Source organism: Erythranthe guttata, chromosome 2 (genome assembly GCF_056151865.1).
Source record: "Erythranthe guttata isolate IM_541 chromosome 2, IM_541, whole genome shotgun sequence".
Lineage (NCBI taxonomy): Eukaryota > Viridiplantae > Streptophyta > Magnoliopsida > Lamiales > Phrymaceae > Erythranthe > Erythranthe guttata.
In genome coordinates, this window is record NC_142534.1 from 10475537 (window position 1) to 10488515 (window position 12979).

Sequence of the window (12979 nt, forward strand, 5' to 3'; positions counted from 1 at the left end):
CGTTTTGTGTTTTCTGAGATTATATTTGGATCATGTTCAAAATTGCATTCAATATTGTTGTCCTTATTTTAGTACTAATGTCAGTGACAGTACGATTGCTTATTTTATCACTTGTTTGCTTACGAACTTGAATTTCCCTACTTCAAGTTGCCTTAGAAAGACGTGAACAAGTCAAGTCGTACAACTTTCAATTGCATTTTCTAAGATTCTATTTGGACCATGATCGAAAATTAAATTCAATACTACTGTCATAATCTTACTATCCATTTCATTTTTACCATAAAAATTCAGTTGACACGATTCAAATTGGATCTTAATCTTACTGTCGACAATAGCGTATTAGACCGTAACCTTCATATTTTTACGTCAATTAGGTTGAGTCAAATTTTGCCGTAAAATTAACAAATAGACTTGCAAGGTCAAATATTTGCAATCTGAAAGATTCAAATTAAAAATAATTGCGATAAAAATTTCGTAATTTACATTGATCATACTCTCTTCAATTGCACCGATTTTAAGTTGCTTTGCCGACGTAAAATCTACAAATTGTGTTTTGCGATTTTCGAGATTCAATTTATATCATACTATTAAATTTTCACGAAGAATTTAAATAAGGTGAGTATTTTTGCTTTAAGTAAAAGGAACGAAAAAACAAAAGTGGTCCTTCGATTATGATTATTTTGTGTTGATAAGTGTACCCGCAATTGCATGCTTCAATTCATGTCTAGTCTTCACCCAAAAATGAGAGTTACTCAGTAAAAGAGTTTCTTCCAGTTAAGCTATTACAAGAACTATTTACTTTTACTCGGTACACAGTTTTTTACTGAAAATAAAAGTTATTTCATTCTAGGCACCAGTCAGTCTCCTAACATCAACAAAGCAAATTATTCGACCATAATACAGATACAACACTGTAGTTAAACGAATACAAACATCAAGCAGAGATACCTTAAACGGACAGAATAAAATATTTTACTGATATTGCGACAAATAATTAACCTGGTTTACTATCTCCGAATTTTCCTGTCCATATCGAATCGCAGGGGCAGGAACATAATCTCACTCCAGATGCATGTGGTTCGTTGTTCTGGTAATTATCTCGGTATCCTGGTAAGGAACAAGAAATAAACATTTCACCACATGCTCAATTAAGGTAATGCAAGCATGAGATGAGCGCCTTACCTTTGGCGAAGTATTATATATTGTGGATACTTCCATCAAGAAAATAACGAGTTTCTCCACTGTCTTTAGGTCACGCTTACTAGTTCATTGCCTTATGGAAGGCAACCTGCTCACAAAAAAAAGGATAAGTCATCTTTCCACCATGCCTTTGAACTACCAAAAGATGGTTAAAGTGTTAATATGAAACTAACAGATAAGCTATACTTGAATGCATAAAATAACTAAAGATATGCTTTTAAAATAAACTAAAAAGATTGAGCAAAATCTGAAGGAACTATAGCAACTGGAAACCTGCTGCGATACGCTGAAGGCATACACATATTTACACTTTTCAGATATTTCCGACTGTATATATTTGATAATTAGCGACCATAAAAACTCCATAAAGCAATCACATATTCTAAATTTAACCAACGGTATCCTTTGCACTGCATGGGCAGTCTTTTAGCTAAATAACGCCAAGAACTTTATAGAAAAAAAAAAAGTTTAGTTAGATACATACCGAAGTTGATGTTTTCAGCAGTTCTCGTATGGCCATAGTTGCATAACAAGAAGAAGGGAGTGTAAAGCTCAACTTCAGAGCCATCTGACTTTCCAGTGCTTTAGGGGCACCAAGAGATTCCTCTATATGTATATCTTCTTCTCTAACACGTTCAGTTTCTTCGGAACCTGTGGATCGCTCAATCTTGTCGTCTAAATTTTCTGGCGTGGAGCTACAACCATTTTGAAGTTTGATTTGTTCCTTATCGTTCGAGTCTCCAACACAAGTAGATGTACCTGACTTAGCAATGATGTCTAGATCTGTCTCGGCCAGTGGTATATTTGCATCTGTGTATTTGAGCAATTCCCTGCAGACGAAGCAAGCAACAATAAATTTCCAACATTCAACAAAGTTCACTAGAGGGAGAACAGAAAAGACTCGAACATACCACTCAAAGTCCTTAGGCTTTTGAAACACCCTCCTATATGCACCAGTAATGCTGGTGAATGAAAATTCCCTGTAAGCAGCAGCAGAATTTCAAAAGATGAGGCATGCTTGCGATAGCGCTAACAATCGAGAATTAAAAGGGCAAGCACATAGGGTAGAGTTTGTGTTAGGAAATGTGGAGTAATTAGGCATCAGATAGAAGATTCTGAAAACAGACAAGTATTTGGGAGATGAAAGGTTTCATGGTAATCTTTTGGGTAGTATAATCAAGAATGTACTAGAAAAGCGTCAATGAAGGTTTCAAAACATAAAGGATTATGTCAACAACTCACTTGGAATTATGTGCACCATCTGTTAAGCTGATATTATCCTGACAAGTAAACATATCGAAATTCGTCAGAAGTTACCAAAAGCAATAGAAATATACGACAGCTATTATATTGAAGTCGAGATAAATATTTTTCTGATAGAAAATGGGTCGAGATTACGTGATATAACTGTGACTTTAATAGCCATAACAGGAGGCTCGGCTGCATTGATAGTTAAAAAAACTATACCTTTCTTGCTATATCGTGATAGATTTTCCCAATATCATTCAATGGATAAGTTATCCTCGACCTGCAAACAAAATAGTATGAAAGGTAGATATACATACGTTGCACCCTTTAATTGGGGAATTTGCATCTTGTTGAGAAATTGTGCAATAAAGACGTCTACGCTCCAGTTAAACTTTACCCAGGTAAAGGAAGGACTATATCGTCAATTGTATAAGTTCCAGCAGCTATATCTTCCTCACTGATTACCTGTCCATAAGAAGGAATTAACATAGATTCCCTATAATTAAGATAAGGAACATATCGAAATTGTAAGACTTGTCATGATATATATCACTAGGAATAGCATGAGTCTCTTAAAAACTATATCGGAATAACATGTATAAATTATCTTTTGGTATAAATCAGCTAAAGCTTATATTCAGCATGTTGACCAGCATCAAAATTCCATATTAACATATGGATGAGATACTGCTACGAATACGAGTTAATATGATTTCCAAAAAAATCAAGTTTATGCAACCTTGCTACACTAAGCAGGTCATCTCAAAATAAGAGCACTAGAGTCGAAGTTTTTGCTACTGGATCTATTCGGAACATCCCAACGGGCCCAAACCCCACCCAACCCAAGCTACAACTAGTGTTATGTTAGATAGTATTTGGTCGTTTGTGTTTATTTTCTTGTTATGACTTGGTTTTTCTCATCTCCATTTAAGGGTCGGTTTATTCAATAAAATACACTCTAGTGTTTCCTGAATTTTCTATTCTAACATGACATCAAAGAAGGTTGCAAAAAGAAAAGAGAGAAAATAAAAATCTGAACAGATATATGTTCCTTAAGGTTTGTTTGAAAATCTTATTGAGAAGATTGTTGATATAAACATTGAAGAAAAGTACCTTCACCACTGTATTTCTTGCTTCAGAAAGATCAATGACGGATAGTTCGTCTACATGGCAATCATCATGTGTATCATTGCCATTACCATCTTCACACTCCGAGTTCGAGAATTTAGTTTCTTTTTCAATCTCTTGGTCTTTGCAGTATACCAAATCACCCAACACAACCTGGTGCATCCCTGCAGTATTATTTTATACCATTAGAAGAACTAAGAAGTCAAACCCCAGGTAAATTTGTCCCTCTAAAAAGAACATTCAGAAGCTGAAAGTCCATTGCTCATGTTGGTGTTAAATAAAATAACATGATTAGTAAGATTGATTTTTGCATTTTAGATTACAACAATTCAATTGTACGTGAGTAATAGACGCACAGAGAGAAACCTTGAATTTGTTCGAAATAATCAGATTTTAATGATAGCAGATTTTTGGTAGAAGTGGACTGAAAAATATCAAAATGTAATACTTCCCTTAATTCTAATGACCTGAAAGGTTTCAGCTGAAAAGAAAAGCTTATTTGTTTTTGAGCCAAAGAGAGGAACAAAAGAAAAATCTAAAGGTCACATACCATATTTTTGTACCCTCATACTTGCTGCATGGTTCCATAAATAGCTTTGATAGCTATGCACAAACCTGAAAGATGAAAATGTATTCCATTACTAAAGCGTGAAGAGACTTCAATTTCAAAAGGTAAAGATGAAAGAACGCAGTGAAGGTTTTTGTGCAAAGGCTCAAGTTGATCACTCAGCCCACTATATATTTACACACCATAATGAAACGAAGATGGAAAGGCATTTGAAGCTAAAATTCATTGACACGGTTACAATTTATTATAACTTTGTCAAGTAATGTTGAGTGTTGGCATAGTTATGCCAACAACTTATAGCTAAATAAGAGCAGAACAGTCTGGCATTCAGACAGGATACGGTTGTCTTAATTTTGGCATGTTGCAAGCCAAGATCTAGTGAAGTACTCTTTTCCTCCAAAAATAAAGGTTCCGTCATACCAGGTACAACCTTTATACCAGTTAGCATATAAATACAAGCAAACAAACTATTGAATAAAAACAACGATATGAAAAACACAAATGCAGATAACTACGAAATAATGTTGATCGTGTAAAGGATACTTACATCATTCTTAGTGTCCTGGGTATAGCCAAAAGAGCTTGTAAGTAATTTCCAGGATTTTTTTGAAAACAATACAGCTGGATATCAAAATGGAAATCGTTTGTCATGAACACGGGTTATAATGAATCCAATTGAGTGTACATGATCAGTGATAATTCGAGATAAATAGCATATATAGAGAAAGACTATTAAGTTAGTATAACAAGACTTACAATAGAACGTTCCGCAACCAGATGGCGTGGTAACTGTCTTAGAGTTCCCTCGATATCACCACTTTCCTTGTAATATTCCCTTATAGTCCTTGTGACATCCTTCTGTACTCAGACATCTTAGTCAAGAAAAATAAATATATGATCCAGCAGTTTAACAAGTCCATTCTTGTTAAGAAATATGTAAACACGCTAATAAATATGGAAAAGGATATCTCCTTCTCGTGGGTCAAGAATCATGCTAACAGCAGCTTTCCATTCTCCACGAAGTAATGCAGCTCCAATGAGATGAGTTGGTATAGAACTGCTTCCAAACCGCTGAATAGCATCAAGCTTCAGAGTTAGTTGATGCTCGAAATATGAAATAAAAAGTGTTTCTCCATCAACTACATAAACATCATCCTTAATGAAAGGTGAATAGTTTAAGTTCGATATATAAGCACATGATAATTTGAAATGGAAAAATATCTCTGAAACCAACACAATGACTTATATTTTAGCATGTCAAATTATCTATTAACTATCACAAGCATCAAAAAAATTATGTAATTTAGATAATGCTATTAAATTCTCTTCTCTGGACCACTGATGGATATCCAAGATTGCTTACAAAACTTTTCATTGAGCACCAAACCATGCAAAAACATCAATAATGGGGAAGGTAATTGATAACTATGTACCATTATTTTCAAACTATGTTTGTGAATAGTCGGCTAATAAAAAGGTAAAAAAACAAAATTAAGAGACTAAACGTGCATATCCATCATCACCTGCATCATAAAAACCTAGCGAGACAATGACTTGGCTAATAAAAAAGTAAAAGACAAAATTAAGAGAGAATGTAATTATATTGTAGAATGTATATACTCATCCACGAATGTGATGTGACATTGTAATTACATCCATTTTATATTACCAAGTCATTGGTTCGTTAGGTTTTTATGATGCAGGTGATGATGATATACACGTTTAGTGGTTCACCTAGTCTCCAGAAGGGTCAGAAAGATCGAGCAGTTTTGTTGTTGTTAAACAAGCTGCTCTGTTATGGTTCTGTAAACATATGTATACTAATCCAAGGATTAATACACATGGTTAATTTTTCCTTCTGAAAGAAATTTCCTTGGCATTACAAATCATAATATTTTATTAGTGATGAAAAGTGAACATTCTTGGCTTAATTTTATTAGCTCAATTGGATTTTGAAGTTTGGTTAAGAGTGTTACAGGGTTAAAGGCATATATCCACATCCATGTTATTACAAATCTAAAAAGTTTAATGACTAGGATAACAACCTACTGTCGGAGGAAGCCACCTAGGCTACAAACAAATGTACATTAATAAAATATCTCTCAGCATTCTCAAAATATTGCAAGTAATAGGAAGCATGTATTATATTTCAACTAACTGAATATTTTCATAGACAATGCATCCTTTTGATCAAAATATATACATTTTAGATTAAATACAACCGAAATCCCTACTAATTAGCTCTATAATCAGTTTCGCATTTTAGCTAAATCAGTTTTTCTGTAACACTCCTCTCAGGTTAAATTAAAAATATTAATCATGCATAACTTGTTACAAATATATTCTGCTTGATTCCCGTTTAGAGCCTTTGGTAAGATGTCCCCTAGTTGGTTTCATGTCTACCCGTCACCATTAGATATCGAATTTCTTAAATTTTCTCTCAAACGAAAGGACAATCAACTTCAATCTGTTTAGTTGTTTCATGAATATTGGATCTGTGAGGCAACATGCAGAGCAACCTGATCATCTCAGCTTTGCTGGTAATGATGAGTAACACGAACTTCAGTCAAGAGAAAATTATCCGAAAACATGGTTTCTATATTCTTATTATATACTGGATAGGATACAACATTTTATTTCTTACTTTTCCATGAGACCAAGTTCCATCTAACAAAGACAAGGTAACCTGAAGTGGGCCTCCTATCAACCTTAAATCTTGCCCGATCAGAATCTGGAAAAAACTCAATCTTAGAATGTCCATGATTCCTATACGATATACCAATCCAAAATGCCCCTTTCAAGTAACATGGGATAATGTTCCAAAGCTGCCCAGTGATCAACTGTTGACTAACAATGATAAGTTGCTGACTGGGTACGGATTTATGAATGGGTCACAATCGGTTGAAGTTTAAGTTTTCAAACCTGGTGCTTGAAGTTGAGACTTCCAAAATTGGAAAGCAGAGTATTTAACAGTATTGACAGAGGTAGAATAAAAGCAAGAGAAGATGGTCCTTAATAACCTGCAAACCAAAGTAGTTGATAAATCCATTATTTCCTAAGGCAGTAGCAGATGCTCTAATAATATCTTCAACATCGGAACTAACACTTCTGCAAACATGGAAAAGTACAATTGTAGTTTCAATGATCAAAAGCACAGTATGATAGGAAATCATTGGCGGATATAGGAATTCACGCAACATGACACACCTTAATGTAATTGTGAATCGATTTCCTTGAAGTTTACCAAGAACAAGTTCTTCATCAACATAGCTGCAAAAGAAAACAATTCAATCAGGGAATGGTGCATAAATATAAATCATGACATGCATATAGGCAAAAATTGCATGTATGCTCTTACCAGAAATTTCCGACTTTGATACCAAATAACCTATCATTAAGTGCTGCTAATTTACTCGCCCGCTGCTTAAAAACAGTAACCTAAATGCAAAGATGAAAGAACACAGAGATGTGTAAGAAGTATACGATAAAATGAGAATAAGATGTCAAACAGTCAAGCACACCACTCGATTAAAGATGCAATATATGATACGTAAACATATAAATAAAAACTCCTGGAAATATTTTAAGAAGGCAATACCATTTTTTATAATCAAAAACTTGATGCCATCTAAAAAATTGTGATCATAATTCATTACGGATAAATTTTACTCTGAACAAATAACAACTTTATATAAATAACAACACAAAGGTGAATTTATATGTCCTATCCTTTCAAACACGAGTGTTAATGATGGTTACCTTAGTTTTTACATATGGAATGTTCAACAGTACAAATTTCAGCTGACAAATGAAGGTAAGACAACAATTGTTCCACCATGTTTTTTTTTCCTTTCATCTTCTTACTCTTTTAAGAAAAGAACTAAATTGTTAGGGACAAGGAGCCTCTAGTATGCGCAATGAGATAACCAGGTATACTTTCCCTTCATTCTAATCTGGCTCAGTAACATAAGTCAGAACGTAGAGCTTTAGCGAAAAACTAAGGCACTTACAAAGAAATGATTTTTGGCACGCAGATTAATTTAAATTCACTCAATTTAAATTCAGCAGTGAATAGCCTATAATCTTAATTCTTGCAAAAATTATTTAAAATCGTTGAACTTTGAGTGGACAACCTATCAAGGGTACAAGAATCTCGGCTCTGAGACAATACAATCTCAAACATATATAGACCAGAATATATGTTCCAGTTCTCAATCCACTTCCAATTTTATACTCTCAGAACTTCATGCTTATTTCATCCATATGCCAAGTTCATCTGATCATTTTTTCCACAAAAACTAATATCCAAAACGTATAATTTAACTTCAACTCTATAGAAAACACTAATATGACTTCTCTATCACTATTCCCATCATTTTGATTCAAATTAGAGTAAATGGACTCAGTAATATCAACTATCTCTACTTATTATATAATAAGTATGAGACATACACCTAGAAATCTTCCTATTGAAATGTATTGAGATCACTTAACTCAAGATGAACCCCACAACTATTAATTGGACCTAACTAATATGTCAATATTTCAATTTGCACTATTTCAATGGGATCTTCAATCACCCACAGAACTTACTAAATAATTATCACATGGAAGTAAGTCAAAAGAGACAGTAGTCTTTCAATAACCAGAAATGGTTAAGAGTTTTATATGGAACAAAATAAAAAATGAAGTTACCCTTTGAGTAGATACAGAGCGTTTATCTTTTGTGCCAGCAAACCCAAAAGACCTCGGCTGCCAAATCAGAAATTGGAAGTATAACGTCAAGTCATAAACACTTGGAAGATTTGCTTCAATAATTTAATGAATAATAAAAAGGGTTAACAATCAAGGGAAACTACTGAATACAGCCGTTAATAAAGTTCGTAGCACTTATCACTGAAGAAGATATAGGAATACTTGAAAGTACCTGAACACCAATCATCTTTCCGAGGATCCCTAGAGCCTCCTGTGTATCCTTGTTCTCCTTGTATAGATAAAACCTATGAATACAATATCAATCTCTATCAGTTATTTCATACCACTAAATTCCATGAGCATGAAATTAGCCAAACAAGGAGCAGTTACAAAATTCAGGAGAAAACAAATTCTGTAAAGTCAACTGATCATCACGAAAGTAAGATAAATGCAAAATTTTCATAAGAAAACAGCTTTTCAGGCACGTGCAGCTGGCTGCAAATCCACAGGTTAATATCCCTAATACAGCAAAAAGAACAAGATAAGTATCGATTTTCAAGATAGCAACTGGATGTTTCTACTGACCTAATCGAGATAAGTATCGGTTTTTTTAAGTAACCAGCAGAAAAATTCATGCAAAACTCTAGCAAGAAAAGTGAGTACAATAACAATTTAAATCATAGAACGCATTCATTGCCTTTAACCTTCTTCGGTGACATACACTATTCAAAAACCAAATTGAAAGTATAAAAGGTAATTACTCTTCAAACACAATCCAGCCACCAAATAATTTACATTATTCAGTTAAGAGAGAAAAGGATACATGCGGCAACAAGTGATTTAAAATAGAACCAACAGGCTGTGATTTTTTAACAATTTATTTTTAGGAAAATAAAAAAAGGTGAAGCAAAATACAGAGCATGAAATGGTTATTTTATTTGAAAATCCAAAATTAAATGGCTACCACATATTTTCTAATTTTTATTATAAATTTCAACGTTAAATGCCATAATTATAAACCAGCCAAGAAGCATATTCCTCTGATACATCTAATTTTTTTGGAGCATGTATTCTCAAGTTCATTTTTTCCTCTCCAGCTAGGAATGGTAACCACAATTTATAAACAACTTCAATAGCCCAGTCCTTGTTAAATATGTCAATTGCCTGCAGTTCTTACTAGAACACCTCTTTCAAACACTTGTGTTGTCATTGTATAAACCAGCATCCAGGCCCCCGCCATAGTTTTTTAAATTAGTTACATACTCAATGATATTGGAAGATGGACTTTTAACCGTCAATGATTATGTATGCCGTTGTTACTCGAATAATGATTATCCATGTAGTTAGCATATTCCAGTATCACCGGGAAAAAAATGTTTAACTTCCAGCATCACAATGAGTACAATATTTTTCAACATCACATGAGAGATGCACCCTAAAACTTTTAACAGCTTTACATCCAACATCAAGTCCAATCTAAAGATTGAATCAGGTTAAAAGAAAAGGAATCAGGTGAACTTTAGAAGTCCTTCTTTCTCCTTTTTTCTATTGCTCTAGTTGCTTTTTTTACATTTCGTATAGTATAAGTAGGGAAGAAAAGTCATTCACATCTTTCAATACATATAATTGTATGCCCTCTCCGCCTCTCTTCCCGTCAATACATACGTCTCCCAAACAGTAACAGAATAAGTTCAGGCCTGGTATTCATTTAGCCACCCAAAAATTTGCCTTAAGAATTACCTTTGTTATTGAATTATTTTGTTTTAACCATGCATATCATTTCATTTCCTTATGATTCACATTCATTTGTAAATTCGATCTCATTACCAAAAAAAAAAAAGGAATGTAATTTAGTTGATTAAAATAAAGATATTATGGGCATTAAAAAGATAAAAGAAAGTGCTTGAAATGGAAGCATCACCTAAGAAACTTGCCAGTGTTATCTGGCCAACTATCTGTGCCTCTAGAATCATACTGCTGTTGCCCTCTATCTTTTCGTTTCCTGGAGTTGTTTCCCCTGGCATTATTATTAATTCCTGAGTTCAATCGCACACGAATACATTTTGATGAGGAATCAGGTCCATCAACTGTGTCAGTAACAAGGAATTTCAGTCTCTCTTTGAAGAAGTTGTGAACAGCCTGAAAATCAATCATGTTGCCATGAATAGTAAGGAATATTATGTATAACCTAGCATTAAAAAATAATAATAAATAAATAAACTGTGCGGGATTACCGTTCGGTGGGTTTTATCAGAGCTTGGGGAAAGAACAATTGATTCGTCATTGGTTTTAACTCCTGAACTAATTTGATCTATAAAAAATTTCAACTTCTCAGCATCAGAATCACCAACAAGAGTTCTAAAAGATTCTATCTCCGAAGCATAGTCTTTCTCCAGTTGATCAGCTACCTTTTCTTTCTTTTCTCCAGCAGCCTATCAAACCAAATTATGTGTCAGCGCATCACCAAAGCTTCAATGCTAAATAATTAGACAAAATGACTGTGCAATGAGTAAGAAATAGCTGCGCACCTCTGATGGAGGAGCCTCCAGTGAGGTTAAGTGAACGACATTTCCATCCATGTCGACTTCATTTACAATAAAATCCGAATACCTGAAAAGGAACCAATAAGATAAAGGCTTGTACTCATTTTCTCCAGAAGTCGTAGCTCAAATACTCATTAATAAATATATCAATTATGGATAACGTACATATGAAACCTTGGTATTAGCAATACTTGTTACACTACCTTGAGCAACTGCCTAAATTCTGGCCAAATAACTTAACTCGACGACTTATTCTCCTCCTATCAGAGGAAAAGGACCGCACTTTATAGGCACCACCAGTGTTGCCATGTGATAAACTTCTTCAAGCTCAAGTTTGTCAGCATATATTTCATTCGAACTAATGTAACATATACGGCTATCTATAGTAAAATTATTCATAACTTCATCTTAACTAAGCTCAGGCTACCACCCGGTTATATAAACTTCAGAGAAGGTCTCATATGTTTAGTGGAGGTTTTGAGCTTCATATAACATTCAATGTCCATCAATTCCTTCCCATCACATCAATGTATTCTAAATGAAGTTGTGCACTGTAATTGCTCACTTCAATTTCGTAAGATTAGCTAGTCAATCAAAACTGCGAGTGTAATTGATCCAAACATGGGTAGCCGGAACGGCACTGCAATTACATTTGACCCAAGGTATCGGTTATCCCTAAACAGGTACGGCGAATTATCTATGAGAAAAAATAAAAACTCGAAAAAGGATAACCACGGTTGTGCTATAGTATTTCCTCTGTAAACGTATCAAATGAAGGGACAACATTCCAAAAATCTCATTCTGCAAAAACACTCTAACCCTGAAAAGCAACCAAATTCCACTCCGTATACGAAATTTTCTACTTAAAATTTTACAGCCACAAACAATTAGATCAGGCAAACACTTACAAAGTGAGAGATATATATATAAAGGTTCCCAAGAACTATGCGCAACTCAAATTTGTTTGCATCTAGAATTCTTACCAAAAAAAAAAAAAAAAAAAAAAGCGAAGGTGAAATGTGATAAGACAATGGTAAAAGCAAGCAGCAAAAGTAGAAAGGGAGAAACCTCTGCTTGAGAATTCCACGAAAGCCGGGGAGTGGAGAAATGTAGCAGAGGATTCCAACATCAGATTCTTCAGCGGAAGTCATGCTTCTAACCACCGTCGTCGTACGGCGGGACAAGGAGGGTTTTAGAGGGGCGGTAAGTATCTGTATGGGGGGGTAGGGTTTAAATTGTATTTGGTTCAAAAACGTTCGCACCGAGAGTATTATTTGCATTTTCAGTATCTAACGCCGTGTGCGGGGGATTTGCTTGGACGTGGGCAACTAACTGCATTCCATACTATAGTATAGTAAGTAGTGGCATCGTTAAAATTACAATTAAACATTTCCAAATTATATAGAACTAACTACCAAGTGGATTGCATCCTAGGGGAGAACTCTCTCATTTCGAAAATATTTTGACAAACCCCCTGGGCCACCCTGAACTCCCTATAATACCCTTTTAAAATCAGTTTTAAACCATTGCCACTACAATCGTCTCTCTCTTCCTTTCCCAGATTCAAAATCTCGCCTCCACAAACCTCCCATCGGCG

The 12979-nt window shown here is 34.5% G+C and overlaps 1 protein-coding gene across 1 annotated transcript; it reads right to left on the reverse strand.

Annotated features, from left to right (window-relative positions):
* Positions 1–866: 866 nt before the first annotated feature.
* On the reverse strand, positions 867–12730 carry LOC105974560 (Pseudouridine synthase family protein). The gene is made up of 21 exons (XM_088827193.1): positions 12451–12730; positions 11368–11449; positions 11074–11271; positions 10761–10978; positions 9072–9144; positions 8840–8896; positions 7503–7582; positions 7352–7414; positions 7165–7252; positions 5112–5215; positions 4901–5003; positions 4692–4765; positions 4127–4191; positions 3562–3740; positions 2846–2913; positions 2668–2728; positions 2443–2480; positions 2112–2180; positions 1685–2030; positions 1184–1288; positions 867–1109 (listed from the first exon to the last, which is right to left on the reverse strand). The coding sequence occupies exons 1-20, from the start codon at positions 12660–12662 to the stop codon at positions 1262–1264; spliced, it is 2205 nt and encodes a 734-aa protein (XP_088683319.1). The 5' UTR covers positions 12663–12730; the 3' UTR covers positions 867–1109; positions 1184–1261.
* Between the last annotated feature and the right edge of the window lie 249 nt (positions 12731–12979).

What these genes read in the sequence shown, in the direction of transcription:
- LOC105974560 (XM_088827193.1), bottom strand. Translation starts at nt 12,662, where the DNA reads ATGCAAATAATACTCTCGGTGCGAACGTTTTTGAACCAAATACAATTT. An exon ending in GCTCTGTATCTACTCAAAGG is followed by an intron (nt 7,583 to 8,839) that starts GTAACTTCATTT and finishes CTTTGCATTTAG; the next exon opens with GTTACTGTTTTTAAGCAGCG. An exon ending in ATCACGATATAGCAAGAAAG is followed by an intron (nt 2,481 to 2,667) that starts GTATAGTTTTTT and finishes TTTACTTGTCAG; the next exon opens with GATAATATCAGCTTAACAGA.